Source organism: Neurospora tetraspora, assembly GCF_033439725.1.
Source record: "Neurospora tetraspora strain CBS 560.94 chromosome Unknown B0H65scaffold_1, whole genome shotgun sequence".
NCBI lineage: Eukaryota > Fungi > Ascomycota > Sordariomycetes > Sordariales > Sordariaceae > Neurospora > Neurospora tetraspora.
In genome coordinates, this window is record NW_026944383.1 from 7,891,321 (window position 1) to 7,915,891 (window position 24,571).

A 24,571-nucleotide genomic window follows, 5' to 3' on the forward strand; every position below is an offset into this window, starting at 1 on the left:
ACAACTTCTTCCTCTGCTACAACTACGACTCCGAAAAAGTCGCTTGCAAACACGAGTTGCAATGCCGAAAACAAGGAACACCGCCCGAGATCATCCGATACAGGCTTCTCTTCAAAGTTTGCGAGAGCGCCCATTGCTCCATGTCTATGTATCGGAAAGCTGATAATGGCGAAATAAACACCGCCACCTGGGCACGCAGCATCAACTGTGACAAGAGTTACCGAGACACTGAACTTTCCTCCCGTAAAGAAGAAGAAGATGAGGAGATGGATGAGATTGTCATAGAAGATACCAAGCAGGTTGATAGGGCAAAGGCAGTTCGTGCAATCAGATGGATGGAGGGTCGATATCCTAAAGAGCTGGCTGGAATTCGGCAACAGGTTCTGACAGGATGGCTGCAGGGCGAGCAACTGTCGTCAGGACAGTTGCTGACGAAGGTGGTGACGAATGAAGAGCAGGAGGGATGGGTATCGGTTGAGCGAGATGTTTATGAACTGAATGTGCGAGAGTGGCAGCTTCAGCAGGCTCAGCAGGCTCAACTCCAAGCCCATGCTCAGCAGCTCGCACATCAACAACAGTATGCGAACCAGTATCAACTCCAGTATCACCCGGATCAGTACCATCCCCAGTCCGGGTATCATCCATACCAAGCCACGCTCCCGAGTTCATCCTCAGCTCACTATCTCCCTGCTCCACACTCCACCCTCTACCTCACAGCACCTGGTGACTACGACGGACATGACGGACACCATGGGCATGCAGGCGTGTCAGGCGTGCCAGGTGTTGCGGGCCTTCTCACAGCTCCTCCGTCTGCTGGTGAAGCATCTGGGAGTAAAAAAAGCAGCAGCAGCAGAAACAAAGATACCTCTAGACACGGGAAGACCGAGAAGAAGAGGGAGAGAGACAAGGAAGATAAAGGAAGAACGGGAGGGAAGGAGAAAAGGCAGAGACAACACCAGGAGGTGAAATTGAGTTGATGGGGGTAGGGTTGAAGGTTGAGGGGAGTGATTGAGAGTCGTCTGTGTATGAGATTCCGGGGATATGATATGGGGATACTGGGTTGCGGTTAGTCAAAGAGGGGGTTATGAGGGGGTGAAGAAGGGGTTGATTTGAGGATGGCCAGAAGAGAAGAGAAACAAGGCAAGCTTGACGGAAGGACTGGTCTATATCTGCAAGTTAGTCTGCTTTGACGTTAGCGATGAATCCGAGGGCCATGAGGAGGAAGAGGTAACTGACACGCTCTATCTTTGTTTTTCTTCCCTTTACCTATCGATATAGAGGCAGTTGATTCCCTATCTCTACTTGCCCACCCCCTTTCCCCGTCTAAGCCTCGCAATCAAATCAGATATTGTTGTTCACCATTTTCCGGTAGCACATCCCTTCCCACTTCTTCATACAACGCATAGCCGATACCATTATCAATATCCGTCACTCGTTTCACGCATACACATCAAGGCTACTTGCTGCGCTCACACCTCATTCAAAGCCTTCCCCTCTGGTAAAGGCAAACTTGGAGCAGATTCTCCCTCCCTGTTAGCTAAATTGTATATAACAGACCCTCTGAATACATTCGACTCAAAAGAAGGTGGGTTTGTCCTATCGTTAGGCGACGAGGACCTTGACGGACCTCTTGCTCCTCGAGTCCCAGCGGCCGCGGGTCTTCCTCCTCGAGTATTCGCTTGTTCAGCGCTGGATAATTCCCGTAATAACTGCCGAGGTCCGGGTTGGGCACATCGAAAACAGGCCACCGCGGCGGCAGCGCATCTTCTGCATTCTTCATCCGTTGATGTTGGTTCCACTGTGTCATGAAGATAAACCCGGGCTGGTCGTAACGGGGGTATCTGGGGTCCCATCGATGAGGGGCACGTTCGTGTGGATGGTTAATAACTACTGGTGAGAGTTGGTTGTTGGCGCCGGCGTCATACCAACGGTCGTAACATCGGACGAATGACCCCCAAGTTGCCTGATTAGCGAGCCCATTATAAACTCGCCAGCCCCAATAGTTTCTCACGGCTTTGCAGGTTGGTCGGCCACAGTCGTTGGCGAGGATGTAACCGCAAGACAAGCCGGTTGTTCTCTCATAGTACTCGTAGCAGGAAGGCGTGTACTCATGGCAAGACCATATTTCGTAGTCAGGGTGCTCTGGTATGGCCCGGGTGGCGTCACACCCACATTGATAAACTACTCGCACCCGCAGACACATTCTTGGTTTCTGTCTGGTGTTGTGGCCTTTTGTAGGTCGTCGTCTGCCTAAGGTTGTGCGTGCGGAGCTTGGAATAGTCTAATAAGCATTCTGTTGTTAGCTTCCGCCTACGCAGAGTCATGGGGATGGAGAACAAGACTCACTCTCTGGTTCGAGAAAGAAGAACGATAGGGATCTTAAGGTGTAGACATCAAGGATGTACCCTCGCGCTCGTGCAGTGTTATGAGTAATGATGCCCGTGGCTTGAGTTTTCTTGGGCGGTGATGATGATGCAGAAGAAGCCCATGGAACACGGACTTTCTGCTTTCTTGGGGTCATGTTGAAGATGATCCATCCCCCCTCGACTGTAACTTCCACCAGCACGAGCTGAAGCACCAAATAAGTGCCTTCCACTTCAAGGCATCTGACGATCTTTGGGAAGGAGCAGCCTAATGTTTAACCATTTGATATCCATGACGACGTATACGTGGGCAAGAACCGGCAAGGGGGTACCCGCGTCACTAGTAAAAGATCTCCAAGACTCAAGGACGGGGTAGCAGTGATGTTAAGCAATGACTTGTTGATACATCGCTCCAGAATACCCGCAGAGGTGTGAAAAGAGGTACATAGCCAGTTCGCTTTTGTCAACAAGTACAAGCTGGGCCTGTCTGCGCCAAGTCATCCTACTAACAATATAGACAGTCTGATCCTAATTCAAAACCGTCAATGTATCGGGTAGTACTTGATAGTACTGATGACATGAACTCCATCATAAACACATCTTGTTGAGTCAGTCAGAATAGGGCTCTTGCAAGTCTTCCTCTCCACCACCGGCTTAGATTACGTGGACCCCGTCTTCCGTCATTCTCTGATTCTCGCCGCTAGGAGTGGTTGATTGACTCTCTCGGCTGGTCATTTCCCGTCGATCTAACTTGTGTTCTTCATTCATCTGCGTCAAGAGAGACGCAAAGGATAGGGAAACCGATCAGCGAGTTCTTGTTCCAGCCCTGGTCTCAAATACAGCGCATCAATCGGAGGCGGTAGACCATCCAAAAGATGCCCAAGCTCTTCTCGTGTATGATTCGGATAGAAAACCATTTTCTCCCGCAGCATCTGTTGGCATTCTTCATCTGTCTTATCCTGTGACCATGGGGGTGTCAACCGCATGGGTGGTAGCGGATTCAGTTGCAAAAGGGTGGCATGGATAGGACCTGACAGAATACCGGCCTCGTAATCCACGGCCACGGCGGCGTCCGGCCCGGCTTGTTTCTAGTAACGATAGGCGGGATGCCAATACGGAGTATCGTTGTGGTATGGATGTGGTGGCGCGTCGTGCTGTATGGGTCTCTCGCGCGCGAGTTTCCAAACCCGGTAGTCACGACAGAACATGCGCCAGTGCTGAGGTCCCTTCCGACGCGTGTTGATGAGCCATCTCCAGTAGTGCTGTACGTTTTTGCAATGAGGACTTCCGCAATCCCGTGGGGAAAAGACGAGCTGGTCTTTATAGCGGCCGGGACACTTCAGCGGGCAGCGCATGAGATATGGTGGGGCTTGGGGGACAGGACATCCACATTGGTAAAACTCCTAGGTCTTGATGCACATGTTCTGGATTGTCTGTTGTTGATGATGTCGGCGGTTTCTGCCCAAAGATGCAGAAGACGGCAAGGTGGTTCTCTTCTTCCTGGGAAGATGGCTCCATTAGCTTCCATGTTGAATTCTGGAGCAAGAGGACAACACTTACCATTCAAGTGACTGAAAATATGTCCAACGTGGGCGTATTTGAAATGTCCGCTCGTAAGCGGTTATGGCCAATCGGGAATGATTCTTATATTCCTAGTAGGTAGCGATGGCGATGATGCTTGCGTTGATGTTGGTGATGATGATGCCGAAGACGATGTAACAAATAACAGAGAAATCCGAGGAAAACCAGAGCAACTCGTTTCGTGGCATTCCAAACATGTCCCACTCTGCCTCCGAGTCGGTTATGTTAGGGAAAGCGCTCCTCACCAAACCAACTAAATCCACGCGCGCGGGGAGGAGCGGGGAGGAGCAACCGAGATGTTGAGCGCCTTCCTCCAACTTCAACCATTTTGAATCACGACATCATGATGCGAGATCCCACTAACACAGCCTGAGATGGGGACGGGGACGAACCTAATGAAAGCAGAACGACATTTTGAAAATAGGCATCGCGAGTTTGTCACCAATTTCTCTTCATGGCTGCTGGAAAGCAGAAGAAGAAGAAGAGCCTGCCTCCGATCCCTCCAACATTTTCAGCATCTTGTTGGTTGCGTCAATCTTCCATCAATCTAGACGCCCAATAAAAACAACTAATGGTGCCAGAACATTGCGATCGAGATTTTTCAAAATGGAAGATAGTAGTGTGCTGAGAAGTTGAAGAAAGTGAACGTCCAACGCCCGACGTCCGAGGTCTCTGAGCGGCATCGCATCACTTTGCTTGGTTTCACAAGGGTTAGGGTCAAACGTGACGGTGACGTAAGGTGACAGTGGTCCGAGTCCTCCTCTGGGCGGCAGCGACGAGACCGTTTGGTCAGGTCATTTCTCCCGTTGTGAGAAGGGATCAGGAGCTCTTTCCTTCCGGACGTCCTCTTCCCATTTGACCTCATTTAATCGAGTATAAAAATTGACCATATCCTCTCTTGCGCGCATTCTGTGGTTCTGAACTTCTCCTTGACAATTCAATTCATCAAAGTGTCGAAATCCAATCGCTAGCGCAACCGGATCAACATAGTGGAGCCACCCATTCAAAGGTTCCATGTGAATCACATCACGACATTGCAAAGTTCAGATCACATCTTTTTCACAGGATCAATCACACACCTCACAAGTTTCCCATGTAAGTTTCTACTGAGATCTCACAAACGCAAGACATTTACACTAACTCACTATCCAGTCCAACCCCCCACCACCTCAAAAATGGCCGACACCTTCGTCAGCGACTTCCAAGTCCGCTCCCAAGCCGGCGAAGCCTGCGCCTCTGTCTCCGTCCGCAACCTGCAAACAAACCTCTACGCCGCCTCCGACGCCTGGGGGCGCAAATGCGCCGTCGCTCCCCAACCATGCCTCATCTCCGCCGAGGTCCACTTCAAGCAGCCGTTCGGGACCGCAGCCGCCAACGACCAGCTCGGCGCCGACACGGTGCACTACGGCAACCTGAGCAAGGCGATTCTGGAGCGGATGAAGCGGTTCACGGCGCCGAGGGAGCATAACAGTGTGCAAGACAGCAACTTCACGCTGGCGTACGTCATTCATGATCTGTGGGTTGGGTTGACGGGGTGGGCCCACTTTGGCTCGGTGAAGGAGGAGGAGAAGCCGTTCCTGGATATTTCGACCATCAGGTTTCTGTCGCTTACGGTGACGCTTCCCAAGGCGTCGTTGTTGGGCGATGGAGTGAGCATGACGTGCAGTCAGTTCTTCAAGAATGGGCCGGGCGAGAAGATGAGGGAGAACCTCATTAGTGCGTCGTTGAAGATTCATAACCTCAAGGTGCCGACTTTGGTGGGTGTGAACCCCCATGAGAGACGGGCCAAGCAGTTTGTTGTTACAAGTGTGAATGTGGAGAGGTACTTCCGTGAGGATGATTATTACCCAGAGCTTGAGGCTGTTGTTGTCAAGGTTGGTATCCCTGCTCACAACCAAACCAGTAGTTCCTCCAGACAGCGCTAACAAAATCAATAGGCTCTTGAGGAGTCCTCCTATGAGACTCTAGAAGCTCTCGGCGCTCATTTGGCTGAAAAGATCCTCGAGCCGGATCACATGAAAGACCACACAAAGTGGCAGGTACACATTCGGATGGAGAAGCCCACCGCAGTGCCTCTGGCCGACTGCCCTATTGTCGAGGTGCGCGCTGGTTACGGTTTTCCCGCACCCGGAAGGCCAAATGCCAGCTAGAGGTACGGAACTTTCAGATGACAGCGGTTGCGGGTTTATTTCAGAGCCCTGGGCCTTTATGAAGCCGGTTTTGTTGGTTGTTGAAAAGGTTGGCGGTTTTTGTTCGTTATTTCGTCTGTATGATACCAAGGGGGACATCACCCTTCGTGATCTCCCTCACAAACTCGGGGTCTGGGTCAAATAGCATGACGTGGAAATGTTCCACGGCTTTCACCGACTTGATGTGTGCCCAGTTTTTGAACCAGATGATCTGTGCAGCATTGTCAGCCTTTCATAACATCAAACACCAGTGGGAAGCTCCTCCAAGACAGAAGAAGAAGAAGGACTAATACGCACATGTTCCCCCGGCACCCTCCCCCCAAAAGTCCTCTTCACATAATCATCAATCTCCCCCCTCGCCTTCTCCGTCAAATCCCCCGTCGCCGGATCATCCTCCAGCTCAAACTTGGTCCAAACAACCAAATGTACAATCCTTTCATCAATCCCATAAGGCCAATCATTCCACAGCACCTTGACATCCTCCTCCTCCCTTTCCCCAAACCTCCTTTTTCTCCCCGTGTCCCCCTCCTCCGGAAAATCCCACTTCAACCTCTCCCGCAAAATAAACCCCTTAATCCCCCCCTTATCCTTATACTCCTCCTTTTTGGTATAACAAAATTCCAAGTACCGCCACATATCCGCCGGTGTGCGCTGGAAATCTGCTAAGCGGTTCTCGCGCACGCGGAGGACCACTTCCGGCCAGGTGTCGAGGCGATATAAATGGTTGGGGGTGGAGATGGTGACGAGGTCTTTGGGGGGGAGGTTAAGCAGATAGGGAGGGCAGATGGGGGAGGTGGCGGATGGGTGGGATGGGGGGGCGTTTGTTTGCCAGTAGGGCCGGTCTTCGTCGGGTGTTGAAAGGGGTGGGAGGGGGGTTGTGCTGCCCATGGTTTTTGTTGTTGTTGATTTGTGTTTTGGCCTTGGTCTTGGTTGGTTGGTGACTGGATGGGTCTTTTTTGGTCGGTGACTATGGGGAGAATGGGACGGGAGGAGGGCACTACAGTAAGGAAGTTGAAAGTATTTGGGGAGATTTATGTATATAAGAATGTGTTGAAAGGGTTAAGGAAGGAGTGACGGTGAAGCATGGAAGGAGTCAAGGAGGTAGGTGGTTATGAATCAAGTTTGCCAAGACGGGCGTCCGGCCGGCAGTCGTGCTTGCTTGCCGGAGATAACGTCTGCGTGTCTGTGCTCCGGACCAACCACCCATTTCGGTACTTGCCGATCGTGTTTGACTTTCATCTTCACTTTTACATACACCGTCTACGGGGTTGATGAATGGGCAAGGGAAAAAGATATCTCCTTTTGATGGATGACTGTCAAACTTGATCAACTAACAGATTTGCTGGATACCTTAGCAGGTGTGTCTGGTAAGTTGTTAGGGCTACATATGAGTCTGCCTTGCAAATTAGGGGACACTAAAGATGAAAGGCAAATAAGCCGAACGGTATCGGTTTGAAGGCTTCTAGAATGGTTTATATCAACAGGCGGATCTTGTGTGTTTTTGTCCCAAAGACCTGGTACCATGTACAAGTAAGTGTAGTCAGTCGACTCGGCCCGTAGCCGGGTTCGTTCGTGGTGAGCAAACATAAGAGTTTCGAGGCAACTATTTCGTAATATGAAGAGAATAATGATTCATGAAGCATAGCTGCGTTAGTCATGACAGTTCGACTGCTTGTAGCTTCCCTTTTTGAAGATGAGCAGTGTTTGACGGTGGCTGATCCAGCCGCATACTTGTCAGCTGAATAAGCCAAAGACAGCCCAAAGCTACTACCAAGCTTCCACGGCTTCATAGCTTTGGGAGCTTTTCCCGCTCATGATCGGCGTATCTTCATAGCACCGTCTCTTCCAGTGCTCTATCTTCATGTACCTTGTGAAGATCCATGTAATACCGTGCCAACCCCGCTGCCGAGAGCAAGCAGGAGAGTTCCTTGACGCAAAGCTACTTCAGCCCTGTAGGAGCTGGATCCTGTTGACCTGCCCCCTTCTGAAGAGTCTAGGTTCCTCCATAGGGTCATGGTGATCCGTGGTCACTGCTTGATTTGGCAGAGAGACAACCCCTTCTGGGCTTTATCTCCGAGAGTGGTTGGCTCTTTGGATAAAAAAAGGTTGGGCTGTGATAGTCTTACAAGGCTGATACTGAACGGCGTCTGCGATAAAGGGAAAGTTAGGACAGAGCAAAGCCCATGAATTGAGTGACTGGATCTTGCGGCTTGTGTTTCCGAGATAAAAGCAAAACTGACAACAAACGTGAGGCCATGTTTGCAGATATTGCCGGTATCACGCATGGGCTTTCTGGAATTGCCTTGTGTTGCGCAAGCCTCGTCCAGCCTCCTATGGGATGATAGGTACTTCAACTTTATTTGATGAAATTGTTCGTAGAGCCTTGTCACTTGAGCGGCTTTTGAGAAACAAATACCAGCTTGAGCCAAGATCAAAAATCTGGAGTGATGGACAGATGGAGAGTTGTGTAAGCAATCCATCCTATATTATCCACCTGCTGACAGGTTATGGAAGCCTCTCCGGCTGACAGTGGCTGTGTTGCGGAACCCTTCGATTTCCCTTTCTTCCACAGTTGACAAATGGTATGGATCCATCGTACTCTTTGGCTCGAACCCGAGAGACATCGATGAAAAGAGGACAGCTGTCACTCCTCAAAATAGTAGTAGAAAGTCCCACTCGGGATGTAAATAACACTAAAATCAGGGGTAAAAGAAACATGCCATGTGCCAAGACGAACGATTCTCAGTGGTCTAAGACGACGGAAGTGGCCTAACACGGGAGGGTTTAGTCATGATCGTCATCAGGGACACACTGGTGATGGGCGTTGCTTGTTTGCATACAAAGACATGTGAACCCTGAAGACTGGACTGAAAGAGTGAAGCTATCGCCGTCAGCCGATTGTACCGAAGTGAAATGGGGAGAAGGGCCAGCTTATGGTCAAGTTGTAAGTAGCAGGGAAGTACTGGGTCGGAAGGGGGGGACAGGGGTGTTGATGGTTCCGCTGCTTTCCATTTCCCTTGAATGAGCGGGCGGGTCGGGAATCATGAGGAAATCCACACTCCCAAATTCACCCCAAATTGCCCAATGGACGAATGGTCCGTGTCGGTGAAGGTGAGGGTGAGGGTGAGGGTGAGGACGAGAAACGACATGTAACCCTTCCACCGTCCTCCGACATTTGGGGGACTCGGTGTAAGGTACGGAGTAGATAGCAAAACAGCGCAGCTCCCCTTTCCACGTGGGAATCTGGAGGCTAACGAGCGCTGTAGTTACGATCTGCTGGGGGATGCCTGGGCGGCTGACCTGTTCTTGGCGGAGACTACCATATTAACAGAGCGTCTAGGCCTAGTACCCTGTTGTATGCGGCGGTGATGGCCTCGTGGTGGTGTAGTTGTTGCGGTGGGTGGTTGCGGTGAGGTGAGAGTTAGCAGCGCTTGTACTAATCATTTTGACATGGCCAAAAAAAGAAGACCAGGTGGGGCTCGTCTGGCCGAACGGATAATCGGAATCTCAGGAGAAGCACCACTGCCACCACATGGGAAGAAGGCCCGGTGTTGCTGTCGAGAAGAAAAAAGTTGTAGAGAATATTTCATTTTGGGTTGAAGAATGCAACGTTGGGAGAGAGAGAAAGAATCTTTCCCCTTGGGGTTTGGACTGAGAACAACATGTCGCGATGGAAAAGTGGTCGTCGCTTCCACTCTGACGTCTCGCTTAATTTAGGCCAACCATCTGCTACAATGTACACAGCATAGGCCCAGATGTTGGACTACTGCCGGTGGCGTTTCACACTTTGTCTGTGATGTTGTGATGTGTATCAGCAAAAGCAAAAGATATTGAAGCGCCTCTTCCTGCTGTCAAATTTCCCGGCCATGTCCACCGGCAAGCCCACGGTGGATCTATCGTGATCTCTCGCTGGTCTGTTTTTAGCTCCCGCCGGGGCTGAGAACAACATTAGCCCCTCCAAAGACTGCCAAAAGGAAGCTGTAGCCAGCAGTCAGGAACCGCATCGTGGGGGGTTGTGAAGAAGTTGGGGAGCTATCCCTTTTCCATGGACCGGGGGATGTGGGAGTATGGAGCTGGGTCGTCTCCAGTTTAACCCACGCCAGATAGTTGTCGAGGTATCTTTTTCCGGTCAACGGTCAGCACCTCGTCCTGGAGCTTTCAGGCAGGGAGGTGGATGGGTGGATGCCCCTATTAGGTTCAGGTTCGAGTTCGAAAGGGGGAAACGTCTGGTTGGCAGGCTCGCAGGTTGGGCAGGAAGTTTGTTGACCAGTGATCCACCGAGTTTCGACAATGCTCTGTGACTGCTGGCCGTTTTGAAGCCGACGGCGGCGATGCAGGAGCTTGGATGCATACAGCTACCTTATGCCTTACCCCTGGCTGGCTGTAGGTAGGCGATCCTGCCCTTACACCTCCTCCAACGCCCGTCTTTGTCTGCAAAACAGATTGTGAAATACCTACCCAAAGAGCCTCAGAGTTATCCTGTCTGCAACATTTCCTCAAAAAGGACTCCATTTTGCGGATTGGGTTCGGCTGCTTGGGCAGGCTGGCAGGCTGGCAGGTAGGTGATGTTGGCATGGAAGTGGAGGCGGGGTTACCAGCAGCTCACCACCTAAACATTGACACCAGACCCCGGTTCGTCTCTTCGTCAAGCAGTCCAATGACGCCACACGGTCGAGTCGGTTGAAGATGAGCCTGGGCCCGATAGGAGGGGTGACCCACGGGGTACCTTGCTGGCAGGTACATGGCTCCCTAACAATTTCCACTCTGGCGCGCCCAGTATACGAGGGAGCTGGGTTCCGACTTTCTATGGGCCAACCCACGGGGTACCTTTCTTCCTTGAAGAAGATAAAAGCATCGAGATCCCCATGCCCACCCTCGAGTTCTTGCTTGCTGTTTTGCTCTATTCTTCATTCCTCTCTCTCTCTCTCCATCCTCTATCCCAACTACTTACTAGGTAGTGGAAGTTTAAGCTGTAAGTTACCTCCTAACCCTAGCTTGAGACTGCAGCACTTGCAGGCATTGGCTACCCCTCCTCCTTTTTCCACCCCTCACCTCCTCCCCTAACACCTCACACCTCCTGGCGCTGGCTGGCAGGGGAACGACGGAACGACTCAACCTCACCGTTCGAGTCTTCAGTCTTCCTGGCTTCTCTGACTGGCTCAACGTGTCCAATTGAGCTGTCATTTGCAAAGACGCTAGAGAAAAGTGGCGGGTCCATTCTGTTATCCAGCGTGACACAAGCCAGAGGCCCAGCCGATCCCGACTCCTGGCTGCATTGGTCGTTTAGTTTCCATTCATTACGTCAAGAGCGTCCAGGCTAACACACATCCCGCGCGTTTCAAAGAAATAGAAAGCTGCTTCCTTCCCACCATCATCCTATTACTTTATATCTACCTACTTAATCCTACAACCTAGAAACCTCCTTCTTTTCCAACATAATTCCCGACTTTGTCACCACACAATTCGACACAATGGCCCAAGCAATCAGGAGCGCCCTCCCCGACCGCCTCAAGCCTTCCAACGGCGACGAGGCCGAGTTTGCCCAGAGGCACCATGGCAAGACTAGGTCTCACATGGTCAGTATTCATTCATTTCTCACCAAGACAAGATGACAGTCCAAGAACTAACGCCTCCCCAGGCCTTCGAGAACACCTCCACAAGCATCGCCGCCGCCCAGATGCGCAATGCCCTCACACAGCTTGCCGAGACAGTCAAGGATCCCAGCCAGAAGAAGCTCTTCGAGACCGAGATGGACAACTTCTTCTCTCTCTTCCGCCGCTACCTGAACGACAAGGCCAAGGGCAACGAGGTGTACGTATAAAGACATGTTTTTTGAGAGAACAGACAGCTAACTGTTTGGTTTCTACAGCAACTGGGACCGCATTCGTCCTCCTGCCCCTCACCAGATCGTCGACTACGAGAGCCTCGCTAACAACGACTCGGTCGGCTTCCTTAACAAGCTTGCCGTCCTCAAGCTCAACGGTGGTCTCGGTACCTCCATGGGCTGCGTCGGCCCCAAGTCTGTTATCGAGGTCCGTGATGGCATGTCCTTCCTCGACATGTCCGTCCGCCAGGTTGAGCACCTCAACCGCACCTATGGCTCCAACGTGCCCATCCTCCTCATGAACTCGTTCAACACCGATGAGGACACTGCTGCCATCATCAAGAAGTACGAGGGTCACAATGTCGACATCCTCACCTTCAACCAGTCCCGTTACCCCAGAATCTACAAGGACTCCCTCCTCCCCGTCCCCAAGTCCTTTGACTCTCCTCTCCACGACTGGTACCCTCCCGGCCACGGTGACGTTTTCGAGTCTCTCTACAACTCGGGTATCCTCGACAAGCTTATTGAGCGCGGTATCGAGATCATCTTCCTCTCCAACGCCGACAACCTCGGTGCCGTCGTCGACCTCCGCATCCTCCAGCACATGGTCGAGACCGATGCCGAGTACATTATGGAGCTTACCAACAAGACCAAGGCCGACGTCAAGGGTGGCACCATCATCGACTACGAGGGCTCCGTCCGTCTCCTCGAGATCGCCCAGGTCCCCAAGGAGCACGTCAACGAGTTCAAGTCCATCAAGAAGTTCAAGTACTTCAACACCAACAACATCTGGATGAACGTCCAGGCCGTCAAGCGTGTCGTTGAAAACAACGAGCTCGAGCTCGACATCATTCCCAACAGCAAGACCATCCCCGGCGACAAGAAGGGCGAGTCCGATATCAGCATTCTCCAGCTCGAGACCGCCGTCGGTGCCGCCATCAAGCACTTCAAGAACGCCCACGGTGTCAACGTGCCCCGTCGCCGCTTCTTGCCCGTCAAGACCTGCTCCGACCTGATGCTCGTCAAGTCGGATCTCTACACCGTCAAGCACGGCCAGCTCCAAATGAGCTCGGCCCGCTTCGGCGACGCTCCCCTGATCAAGCTCGGTAACGACTTCAAGAAGGTGTCGGACTTCCAGAAGCGCATCCCCAGCATCCCCAAGATCATCGAGCTTGACCACCTCACCATTACCGGTGCCGTCAACCTCGGCCGTGGCGTCACCCTCAAGGGCACCGTCATTATCGTGGCTACTGAGGGCCAGACCATTGACGTTCCTCCCGGATCCATCCTCGAGAACGTTGTCGTCCAGGGTAGCTTGCGTCTCCTTGAGCACTAAACGGTTTTCGTTCTTGTCCTTAATTATTAGCACGTGCCTTCATGTGTCTTTTTGCTGCACGTACATATGATTAATATACCAATGGATATGGATAGTATGGGTTCAATTACTCTTTTGTAATAAAATCGTCTGTCCACTAAGGGACGATGGTTTCAAAAGCAGAGAAGAAGCATGATGGGGATGATGGGTGATGGCATGGGGAATGGAGGCTAGCAGTGATTTTGGCGATAGGTACAAATACACACAATGCTATTACAGACTTGGTAGTAAAAGGCTTCGTTGACATTTTACGCAAATGATGATATTGCAACTTCATTCTGACCGGCCCGGATATTACTTACTGCCCACCACCTCCCTCTCCTCCTCCTTGACTACTACTGTTTCCCCCTCCTCCCTGACTCCCCTTCTTCCCCAGCTCCCTGCCCCCCTCCCTCTCCATATTCTTGGCACAAACAGGACAATACCAAGTCCCGTTCGGCTCACTCTTCAAGCCAACACAGCTCCAATGGAACCACTCATAAGGACACTCGTCGTTGTCGCACGCCACCATGTCGCCGAAACTAACGTTTTGACAGAGGCAGTACTTGCGGTCGTCGCCGGCTTCTTCGTCGTCCAGGTCCATGTTGTCATCCAAATCCATGGCGTCGTCGTCCGAGAGGCCGGGGTTGTCATCGGGATTGTGGCCCGAGAGGGAGGGGGAACGGTGCATTTCTTGGAGTTGGTGGTGGGAGCGATTCCGGTTGTGGGAGGATTGGTGGGGGTTATGGAGGGAGGGGGTAGGTAGGGGACGCCCGGGGAAGTGGCCGCCGGGGCCGCCGAGGCCGGAGCCGTTGTTGGAGGCGAGGGAGGAGGAGGGGTGGTGGCCCGGGTGGTGATGAGGATGGTTGGGGTCGTCTCCTCCTTTGTGCGAGAAGGAGGAGCTGGTGTGATGGTGGGAGGCGGAGCGGGAGTGTGAACCACCGCCGCCGATGGGGGTGTTGCGGCCTGTGCCGATACGTCGGTGATCGGATTCGGAGCCGGAGAGGTTGGAATCTGCGTCCGAGAGGTCGCTGTCGCCGGTTGAGTTTGCGCGGGAGGTCGAGTTGGGACTGTTTTTCGCTCCGCTGCCGCTGGTGCCGGTGCCGGCGCGCTTGAGCACGCGGGAGAGGTTGGATTTGTGGGAGCCCGAACCACCTCCAGCGCCGGAGCCAGAGGTGCCGTTCGCAGAAGCACCACCGCCTGCTCCGCTACCGCTGCCGGCGGTTGGCGCGCTGCTGCCCTTCTTACGGGAGGCGGCCGAACTGCCGGAGGGTACGGACTTGCGGCTGGTGCTGCTTATAGACCCTTTACCTGTGCCACGAGGACCGGCGCTGCCGGCGCGTTGGACGCCGCCGGAGGCTGTGGAGGATTTGGGCGTGCCCGGGCCGAGAGAGGAGTGTCGGCCTATGCCGCTCGTTTGTAGGTTCAGACCGCTGTTGCTGCGGACGGCGCCCTTGCGCGCGGCGCCTCCCGGCCCGGCAGAGCTTTCGCGGGCGCGCTGGTTCAGTATTATGGTCGCGGCGGGCGTGGCGGGCGCTGAGGCCGAGTGGTGGTGGGAGGCTTGGATGTTGCGGATCTGATTCGATCGGGCGGCGTTGGGGCCGGTGCCGTTGGCGAGGCCGTTCAGGGCCGAGGATATGGGGTGGTTCCCGTTGACGGGCCGGAGGACGGTTGGGGTGCTGGTGATGTTGGCGGCGCTGTCGCGGACGAGGGAGGGTAGCTCGTCGGGATCGGTGAAGCCGGGCTCGCCGCGGTCGTAGAGGGACTTGATCTGCTTGTCGAGGGCGCGGAGGTGCTTGTCGAAGGTATGTTGCAGCTTTCGTGTGAGTTCGAGCTTCTCCTTGGACAGCTGCTCGGCTAGGTCAAAGTTCTTGAGGATGGTTTGTCTGTATTCTTCTTCCTTGGGGTTCGGGTGGAAGCTGCCGTTGGCCTTGATGAACTTTTGGATGCGCTCGTCATTCTTGTCGATTTCCTTGACCAGCTTGTCGTATTGTCGGTCCTTCTCGGCAATCTCGTCTTGCATGAAGCGTATCTCCTCGGGGAGATTCTGGGTGTTGTGTATCCATTCGTCGAGGATCAATGCCGGGTCGAGCTCTGCGGCAGGCGGCATCTTCCTGACGAAGTCGATGGAGAGGTCGTCTCTAGGCATGATGACTGCGGTTAACTCGGCGCCTCGAGGAGGCACGCTCTGGGTTCGCGGAAGTTGCGGCGCAAAGGATCAAGAATCATAAATGGGATGGATGGTAACAGATGTTTGATACCCCGCGATCCAGGCGCCAAGTGGGCAAGAAGAAGGTAAGTAGGTATTAAAGTGTGTCTGGGACGGAAGGCGCCTAGGAGCACAGGACTAATAGGTTGGAAGAAGACGACAAAAGAAACACATGATGGAATGACGCAGTTGTATTGTGGACAAAAAAAGTAGTTTACACATGGAGAGAAAAAGATGGACAGGTGAACAGACGGAGAGGCGAGGGCGAGTGATGATTCGTGAGCAAAAAAATCCAAGCGGGCTCACCTTGCGACGGTAGTGTACGTATCGATATCGATATGGAGACCAGAAGTGGGCGCGCTACCGATGAGGTAAGCCCCCTGTCAACCTGTTGGGTAACTTGTGATAACTCTGGCAACACGGCCCAGTACTCCAGCGGAGAGATGGGTAAAGCGCGTAGCCCAAGTTCAGTTCCTTGGGTTCTCTGTTTGTGTGTGTAAAGTAGTTGTGTATGGATGGATGGATAGTTGCTGATGCTTGTGCTGTGGGTGGGGGAAACGGGTTGCTTCAGTAGCTTGTCCCGTCGTTCCCGTCGCGATGCCGGGCAGTGGGGAGATGGGGAGAGGGTAGATATATAGTGATGAGGGAAGTCAGAAAGCAAAAGACAAGGAGCAACAGAGTAGCAAGTAGTTGAATGATCCAAGATGTACTATGCCGGAGAGGAGAAAGAGAGAATGGTGGACGGAATGAAGAAGTGAGGTTGGCGTTGGCACACAACTTGGTAAAACCAGCAAGGCAACGAAGGCAATGAATCCGGATACCTGCGAATGCGTGGACTGTTTCTTTGTACCGTAGCCGCGTCGGACCGTTGGATGTTGGTGGCACTTTCACAGGCACCGCAGCGCATTCCTCAGCTCCAGCTGAGACTCAAAGAGCACTCCAGCTGCAGTCGCGGTTTCCAGGCTGCTGGCGTTCAATGCGTGGTCGGCTCGCGGAGAGTTCCATCACTTCAGTTCACAGTTCCTCGCGGTTGGCGGCCTTGCGGAAGGATCACAGTGGGAAAATGAACAAGGTACGTACCCTCAGCTTGTGGTCGTGACAGCCAATCACGACTGCAATCCTGCAACCCACAATAACACAACCCGCAATGAGCCAACCATATACGGTTAGTCTACTTTCCAGGCACAAGATCGCCACGCAAAGGTTCAGGATTTCAGACACTCCCCTCACTGCAGGTGAAATTCGACCCTCGCCCAGCAGGGTAGAGAGGTACGGGGGTACGTAGCAGGGGTCCACGGTTCCTGTCACGATGAATTCGAGATGCACGACACCGGGCAGGCACAACCGCGGTGATCTCGACACGGTCTCAAGGAAGGAACATCCAAAAGACACAAAAAACGCTACAAAACCATCGCATCCCAGCGCCCATACTTTGCTTCTGCATCATTCGATCCCACATTACATCTTACCTACATCATCAGCATCACGTCTGCAGGGTTAGAAGCACAACAGGCGTCACCCCCAACCCATCTCTCGCCTCTCGCCCCAACCCTCACTACAGTACTCTACAAGGGCGACAGGCATCACAGACTTACCAAAGACAGCATTCTTTCACATTACGGACGTCGCAACACAATCTTTCAGGGTATTCATACACAATAGACCCTCCCAAGACGGCATCTCCCAAGACAGAGGACATCGGACCAAACACCACAGCAGTCACCACCATCATGGACACCTTGCAGTCGCTACAATGGAGGCCGCCAAAACCAAACTATCTCCCTCACGATGTCGAGGTCGATGAGCCGATCGTGGATGTCTACAAGCCCCCGATCCCCATGGACAAGGCCAGCGATAGGGAAAACGCCGAGTACTACGCCCACATGAAGCGCATGGCCCACGAATACAACATCACCCGCCCCAAGGGATACACGGTCTCGTACCACTTCAACCCCGACATGGAGCCTCACCACTTCGGCCTGACACACCCCATGAAGCCCTTCCGTCTGACCCTCACCAAGAGTCTTGTCACCGCCTACGGCATGAACTTTGCCATGGACAACTACAACACCAGGATAGCCACGTACGAAGAGCTTAACTCGTTCCATACCAGCGACTATCTCGACTACCTGCACATGACACCACCCGAAGAGATGCCCCGTGATATTGACAATCCCGACAAGGAAGTCAAATTCAACCTCGGGGGCTCCGACTGTCCCCTCTTCCACGGCCTCTACGACTATTGTTCCATGTCTGCCGGCAGCTCCCTGGACGCCGCCCGCAAAATCTGCAACAAGCAGTCCGACATTGCCATTGCCTGGGGCGGCGGTCTTCACCACGCCAAAAAGTCCGAGGCCTCAGGCTTCTGCTACATCAACGACATTGTCATTGCCATCCTCCAGCTCCTGCGCTGCTATCCACGAGTGCTCTATATCGACATTGACGTCCATCACGGTGACGGCGTCGAGGAGGCTTTCCATAGCACAGACCGTGTCTTGACCTGCTCCTTCCACAAGTACGCCCCCGAGGTCTTCTTCCCCGGCACCGGCGGTCTTGACGACACCGGTCCCAAGTCGGAGCACAATCCAGGTGCTCACCACGCCATCAATGTACCCCTTAACGATGGCATTACCGACGAGCAGTATGGCCACCTCTTCCAGTCCGTCATTGGCAAGATCAACGAAAAGTTCCGTCCTTCGGTCATCGCCCTTCAGTGTGGCGCCGACTCGCTCGCCGGCGACCGCCTGGGAAGGTTCAACCTGCAAGTCCAGGGTCACGGTGCCTGCGCAAAGTTTTGCAAAACCTTCGGCATCCCCATGATCATGTTCGGCGGCGGTGGCTACACTCCCCGCAATGTGGCCCGCGCATGGGCCTATGAGACATCGGTGGCCATCGACGTTGACGAAAAGATCAACAAGATTATTCCCGAGCACACTCCCTGGCGGAAGCACTTTGTCCAGGAGGAGCTCTTTCCCTCTCTAGAGCAGATTCTGGGTGAACCGCGTGCGAATAGGAACTCGCAGAAGCGGCTTCAGGAAATCATTCAGCATGTGCATGAGCAGTTGCGCTTCGTCAACGCCGCCCCCAGCGTGCAGCAGCAGGTGATTCCGCCAGACCTGGGTGGCATCCGGGACGATGTCGAGGACCGCCTCAAAGAGGAAAGCGAAGAGCGGGATGAAGGGCTCAGACGGGACAGGGAGGAAGGTTTGGGTATCGGCGGCGAGTTTTAGTGCAATTTACGAGGCGGTGGATACTCGATTTCGCGCCCCGAGGCTGATTTGCCTCCTTTGCCTCCTTTACCTGCTTGGCCCGACGATAATGACAGACAGTCAATTCCCGTCCACCTTGTCACACCCCTCATCACCGCTTTACCCGATTCTGATTCCGACTCTGGTTCCGTCTCTGATGCCTACAACTACTCTGATTCCGACTCTGACCCTCCCAATGATTTTCCTGATGATCCGCCTACATATCAAGAAGCCACACAGGTCTCCCCCAACCCGAATAACGCTCCAGCATCAGCAGCACCCTTGATACCACCGCAACGGCCCCCTCCGGCTCCCGCCCAAGGCCCGACGGCACCCCCGACAGTACCCCCGACAGCACCCCCGACAGCACCCCCGACAGCACCCCCGCATCTGCCTGTCCCGTGGTGGCAAAAAGTGGACGTCAATGATTTTGAACAAAATCCCGACCGAGTAATAGCCGTTGCCCTCGGATCAGTACGCGAAAAGAGGGACCGAGGGTTGATAACCGAGGACGAATTGGCCGAAGAGCACATCAGGTTGAAACGCCTTCGGATTGCTTTGAAAACTGGTCGGATTTCGGAAGAGATCGGCCCGATGTCATTACAAGGGTTTCAATACGCACAGAGACTTCTGAAATGGTGGGAAGCTTTCGCAGTCACAGCAAAGAACAAACAGCGCGAAAAAGAGCTTCGGGAAGTGGAAGCACAGACAGCGCGCCCGACAGCACGCCCGCCTTTTACTATCAAATGGTGGGATAACTTGGACCCGAAGGATTTTGAACAGAACCCCGACGCAGTGATAGCCCATATCCTTGGACAAATGCGCGAAAAGACGGACCAAGGGGAGATGACCAAGGAAGAACTGGCCGAAGAGCACGCCAGGCTCCAAGGCCTTCGGATTGCTTTGAGAACCGGTCGGATTTCGGAAAAGGTCGGTCCGATGACAGTAGAGGAGTCCATGGAGGTGCAAAAAATTCTAGACGGGTGGGAAAAGCTCGCACTCGTAGCAAAGCAGCACACACAGGAGCTGCAAAAAATGCGGGAAGTGCGGGAATCACAGAGAAAGATTCGGGAAGCTGTGAAAGCTGCGCAGGCTGCGGCACCTGAGAGCCCACCTAGAAGAGTTTTTGTGGGCATGGAAAATAAACTACCGAAGAAACGGATCAAGCTGACGGAAGAGGAGGATGAGGAAGTGAATGAGTGGGTTGTGAAGCAGCAGGAGTTTCGGCAGTTTATAAGTGAAGTTGCGACGCAGCAGGAGTTTCGGCAGTTTATAAGTGAAGTTGCGAAACACAATGATAGTTCATCAACGCAGACAACTGAAGGGACCAGTTATACTATAAAGGTGCAGGCCAAGACACTAGAAAATTGGTTTCGGGGAAAGCTGAAAATGGATAGTGATTTGAAGGGTTTGAAAAGGAACTACAAGCTTGTGGTGGCAAATTTACAAAAGAGGGGGGTAGATGTGGCGCCGCAGGAGGTGAAGAATGAGAACGATGAAGGGTCAGATGAGTTGGTTACCAAGGAGCAGTGGTTTCGGCAGTTCATAGATTGGGTTGCGGAACTCGGTGGTAGTTCATCAACGATGACAACTGACGAGGCTGGCCGTGTTATAGAGGTGAATTCCGAGATAGTAGAGGAATGGTTACAGAGACAGGTGGATACGGAAAGTGATTTGAAGGAGTTGAAAAGGCACTACAAGGATACGTTGGCAGATTTACAAAAGAGGGGGTTAGATGTGACGGCGCAGGAGGTGAAGGACGAGAACGATGAAGAGGACGGTGAGAAACGCAAAAAGAAGAGGAGGTCTAAAAAGAAGACGAAAAAGAAGAAGAAGACGATGACCGACGAGGATGCGCAGGAGTATCCAGAGGTTGAGCAGATTGAAAATCTCGAGGATGAACAAGATTGCAACAAGGATGAATGGGAGAAACGGCCCGTGGGAAAATCAGCTGTATCATCGGAAGAGCAAGGAGCCCAGGACACGAGAGAAACAAAACTAACGGGGCGGGACTCACCCAGCCAAGTTGCTTCCCACAGAGATGGGAATGAGATCGCGCCTCGTCCGCGACGGGTTGACGGAGAGCCCCTTATTGCAGAGCCAGAGCGGTGGGATTGCCCAATTTGCAACAGGCCGCAGGTGGCGGAAGAAAGGAGTTTCAACGACCACATTGACCTATGTCTCTCGCGGAAAGCAATCCGTGATGCCATACAGGAGGGAGCCCCGCTGCCGTCCCCAGAGCCCAAAACCTCAAAGATGGAACAAGACGACGACAAGAAGGATGAACAAGACAAGAAGGATGAGATGGACTGGGAGGACGACGAGGAAGACAAGGCCGAAGAACAGCAGACGCCAAAGAGGAGCAAGATCAATAACGCCAAGAGAAAGAGGAGAAAAGAAAGGAAGCAGAAGGCAGAGCAGGAAGCGAGGGAGAAGGAGAAGCAGGAAGCCAGGGAGAAAAAGAAGCAAGAGGCGAAGGAGAGAAAGGTGCAACGAGCGAGGGAAAGGGAAGAGAAAGAGGCGAGGGAAAGGGAACAGAGAGTAAAGAGGGAGAAGAAGGCCCAGAAAGCGAGAGAAAAAGAGGAGAAAGCAGCGAGGGAGAGGGAAGAGAAGGAGGCGAAAGAAAGGGAAGAGAGAGCGGCGAGGGAAGAGAAAGCGGCGAAAGAAAGGGAAGAGAGAGCGGCGAGGGAAAAGGAGGGCCAGAAAGCAAAGGAAAAACAGGAGCAAGACGAGGCCATCAACAAGCTCCGCGATGCTGGTCTTAACGTCGTCCGCAAGAACTTCTCCCACGGCAGAACGAGCCAAACCCAGGAGAAAGAGGCAAGGCAAAAGGAGGAGAAAGCGACAAGGGAGCGGGAGGCCCAGAAAGCGAGGGAAAAGGAGGCCCCAAAAGCGTGGGGAAAACAGGAGCAAGAGGTGAGGGAGAAGGAGGCCCAGAAGGCGAGGGAGAAGGAGGCCCAGAAAGCAAAGGAAAAACAGGAGCAAGAGGCGAGGGAGAAGGAGGCCCAGAAGGCGAGGGAGAGGAAACAGAAAGCGGCGAGGGAAAAAGAGGTGCAAAAAGCGAGGGAGAAGAAGGACGAGGTAATTGTAGTCGAGGAGGAGGTGAAAGAAGAGGGGATCCAAGAGGAGGACCATACAGTGAATCCGGTGCCAGACGAGAATCCACTGCCGTTTCAGGGACAGATTCCGTGGCAGGGACAAATACCGTCGCAGGGACAAATACCGCCGCAGGGACAAATACCGCCGCAGGGCCAGATGCCGTCGCAGGGACCGATGCCGTCGCAGGGACCGATGCCGTCGCAGAGACAGATGCCGTCGCAGAGACAGATGCCGTCGCAGAGACAGATGCCGTCGCAGAGACAGATGCCGGGACTGGGACCGATGCCAGGGCAGGGACAAGTTCCGCGGGGAAGACAGATGCCGTGGGCAGGACAGATGCCCGAGACCTTCCAAGGTGAACTATCCACAATCAAAAGCAACCTCGCCGCCTTGGAGCAGCGCATCCAAGCCAACGAGCTCATCGCCTCAAACCGCCAGGGAATCTTGTTTGACGCCTTGAAGAAGATGTCCACGGATTTGAACAAGCTCAGCGCCAGCGCAACGTGGACAGGACAGATGCCGTGGGCAGGACAGATGTCATCGCAGGGACAGATGCCACATCAGAATCCCCGGCCGATGCCACACCAAAATCCGATGCCACACCAAAATCCGATGCCACACCAGAATCCGATTCCGTCGCAGAGACAGATTCCGTCGCAAGGGCAGATGCCGTCACAAGGGCAGATGCCGTGGCAGGGACAGATGCCATACCAGAATCCCCGGCCGATGCCACACCAGAATCCCTTGCCATACCAGAATCCCCGGCCGATGCCACACCAGAGTCCGGTGCCATACTGGCCGATGCCACACCAGAATCCGCAAGGGCAGATGCCACACCGAGGGCAAATGCCAGCGGAGCCATACATACCCCCGCCGCCCGTGCTAGACGTTTTACAAGTACTCGAATTCACCCCGGAACAACTATTGACCCACGCCCGCCTCTTGGTCCGCACCAGCCTCTGGATGCACGCAGTCCTCTCAGAAGATGACCACCTTGCCAGCCTGCCCGAACATTCGAAGCACCAACTCATCACCAGGTTCAAGGCGTTTGTGATACAGCTCATGACCGACCCGAGGCAGCGTCTACCAAGGAGTCTGTCGTTTTCTTCATACTTCCTAGACAGAGACAGGCACCTTGTTCCCGAGGACGAGCGTCGTCGACCAAGGAGTATGTCGTTTCCTTCATACTTTTTAGCCAGGGACTTTGACGTTTCTTGGCCAGACATGGACACGCACGCCCAGACTCAACAAGGGGAAGAACCTCAAGAGGAAGGATCTCAAGAGGAATAGCCTCAAGGCGAGCCAATAAGCCCTGACGAGGAGCAGGCGGAAGATGGGGTCACAAACCTGCCCGAGAATGAAGCCGAACGCACGACTGGACGGTTACCCACCAATCATCAAAGAAGCGTATGATAACCGCTAGCGGGCGTGTTCGGGTTTTTGTTTGGAAACGGACGGGATGTGATGAGGACGGAATTGGGATTCGGATTGGTTTTTGTGTAGAGTTTTAGTAGTATTTGTTTGCATGAACTTGGGAAGCGTAAAAATAGTTAGTTCATTAGCGGTTATGGGTTGATCGAGGTTTTGGGAGTGTGATTAGGTTAGGTAGTTGAATGAAATTGATAGCTTAGGTCTATATTTGATCCAAAAAGCATCAACTCTCTACGTGGAACAAGTAAAGTAAAGTGATTGACGAAAGAAAAGTGTGATTAATAAAAGCACTTCAGCTTCCTGAGCCAGAAGCGTTATCAGCCCATATGCGTTGGATGAAGAGGTATGTTCCTCACGACAAGTGAGTGACTGACGAAGCAGTGAGTGAGTGGTAAAAAGCCCCCAAGGAAAATATATATTGGAACTCCCCATCTTCTCCAGAGAAAGTAAGGTCGTCAAGTGGCGGCGATCTAGGTTTGCAAATGTGAAAATTACCTAGGTACAAATGCACACGATGATTTACAACAAACATCCCGACCTTGAACTCTGAAGGTTCGTTATAGTTCTACATATGTGATAAGTAGGTAGGTAGCAGTAGGTAGGTAGCTCATTCCCAAGAACTCAGAAAGCTCCACGGATGCTAATAACACGTATGAATGGATGGTTTACTACAACTGAAGTTGGCTTGACTATCAACAATGAATTTTCCCTGTGACTGTGCATGTCACCACCAGCAGACAGACAACAAGGCGAACTACAACACCAACTCTTAAGAATAAGATAATAAATATGCTTGCTTGCTATTGATGCTACTCGGAAGATGGCTGGGCTAACTAACCTTCGATGTTATCAGTTAGTTACAATCCTTGATTCCTTCATCCATTCTTCTTCGTCCATTGTTTCTTTTTTCTTTACTCCCCGCCCTTTTGCTTGCTGTATTCCAGTGACAGTTCAGCAACAGTTCAGCAACAGTTTAGTAACACTTCAGTAACAGTTCAGCAACACTTCAGCAACACTTCAGCAACTCTTCGACACCAATCAAATAAACCCTCCCCCCCCCCATATGTTTTCGATCAATCTTTGCTTGGAGAATGAGATAAAAAAAAATGCCACGAGTTGCTTGCTACCAAAAAGCAAGAAAAGAGACAAAAAAACACGAACTCCATTCCCAAACGCCCGGCTGGCTGTGCCATGCGAAAGAAATCGTCAACCATAACACATTTCCATGCATATTTCCATTCCCGTACACCCGACTATTTCTTCCTTTTCTTCA

At 52.8% G+C, this 24,571-nt stretch overlaps 8 protein-coding genes across 8 annotated transcripts; 5 read left to right on the forward strand and 3 right to left on the reverse strand.

Annotated features, from left to right (window-relative positions):
• Nucleotides 1–144: 144 nt before the first annotated feature.
• Nucleotides 145–2,521, reverse strand: B0H65DRAFT_555392 (uncharacterized protein; the record flags this gene model as incomplete). The annotated part of the gene is made up of 4 exons (XM_062830026.1): nt 145–187; nt 957–1,019; nt 1,569–2,270; nt 2,370–2,521. 4 exons carry the CDS (start codon nt 2,519–2,521, stop codon nt 145–147), a joined length of 960 nt encoding a protein of 319 aa, XP_062687517.1.
• A 2,228-nt stretch (nt 2,522–4,749) lies between these two features.
• Nucleotides 4,750–6,234, forward strand: B0H65DRAFT_69196 (Dihydroneopterin aldolase-domain-containing protein). The gene is made up of 3 exons (XM_062831279.1): nt 4,750–5,039; nt 5,097–5,818; nt 5,882–6,234. The coding sequence occupies exons 2-3, from the start codon at nt 5,120–5,122 to the stop codon at nt 6,092–6,094; spliced, it is 912 nt and encodes a 303-aa protein (XP_062687518.1). The 5' UTR covers nt 4,750–5,039; nt 5,097–5,119; the 3' UTR covers nt 6,095–6,234.
• B0H65DRAFT_69203 (uncharacterized protein) lies at nt 6,035–7,241 on the reverse strand. The gene is made up of 2 exons (XM_062831280.1): nt 6,431–7,241; nt 6,035–6,344 (listed from the first exon to the last, which is right to left on the reverse strand). Exons 1-2 carry the CDS (start codon nt 7,019–7,021, stop codon nt 6,201–6,203), a joined length of 735 nt encoding a protein of 244 aa, XP_062687519.1. The 5' UTR covers nt 7,022–7,241; the 3' UTR covers nt 6,035–6,200.
• A 4,363-nt stretch (nt 7,242–11,604) lies between these two features.
• Nucleotides 11,605–13,293, forward strand: B0H65DRAFT_413855 (UTP-glucose-1-phosphate uridylyltransferase; the record flags this gene model as incomplete). The annotated part of the gene is made up of 3 exons (XM_062823875.1): nt 11,605–11,709; nt 11,772–11,944; nt 12,003–13,293. The coding sequence occupies 3 exons, from the start codon at nt 11,605–11,607 to the stop codon at nt 13,291–13,293; spliced, it is 1,569 nt and encodes a 522-aa protein (XP_062687520.1).
• Nucleotides 13,294–13,559: 266 nt separating this feature from the next.
• B0H65DRAFT_513620 (inhibitor of growth proteins N-terminal histone-binding-domain-containing protein) lies at nt 13,560–15,880 on the reverse strand. Its single transcript, XM_062828634.1, has 2 exons — nt 15,835–15,880; nt 13,560–15,483 (listed from the first exon to the last, which is right to left on the reverse strand). Exon 2 carries the CDS (start codon nt 15,458–15,460, stop codon nt 13,631–13,633), a length of 1,830 nt encoding a protein of 609 aa, XP_062687521.1. The 5' UTR covers nt 15,461–15,483; nt 15,835–15,880; the 3' UTR covers nt 13,560–13,630.
• Nucleotides 15,859–16,587, forward strand: B0H65DRAFT_439302 (uncharacterized protein; the record flags this gene model as incomplete). Its single annotated transcript, XM_062825404.1, has 3 exons — nt 15,859–15,891; nt 16,048–16,146; nt 16,312–16,587. The coding sequence occupies 3 exons, from the start codon at nt 15,859–15,861 to the stop codon at nt 16,585–16,587; spliced, it is 408 nt and encodes a 135-aa protein (XP_062687522.1).
• A 663-nt stretch (nt 16,588–17,250) lies between these two features.
• B0H65DRAFT_414200 (histone deacetylase phd1) lies at nt 17,251–18,750 on the forward strand (the record flags this gene model as incomplete). Its single annotated transcript, XM_062823897.1, has 1 exon — nt 17,251–18,750. One exon carries the CDS (start codon nt 17,251–17,253, stop codon nt 18,748–18,750), a length of 1,500 nt encoding a protein of 499 aa, XP_062687523.1.
• A 3,683-nt stretch (nt 18,751–22,433) lies between these two features.
• On the forward strand, nt 22,434–23,475 carry B0H65DRAFT_454152 (uncharacterized protein). Its single transcript, XM_062826183.1, has 2 exons — nt 22,434–22,460; nt 22,570–23,475. Exon 2 carries the CDS (start codon nt 22,570–22,572, stop codon nt 23,155–23,157), a length of 588 nt encoding a protein of 195 aa, XP_062687524.1. The 5' UTR covers nt 22,434–22,460; the 3' UTR covers nt 23,158–23,475.
• The last annotated feature ends 1,096 nt before the right edge of the window (nt 23,476–24,571 follow it).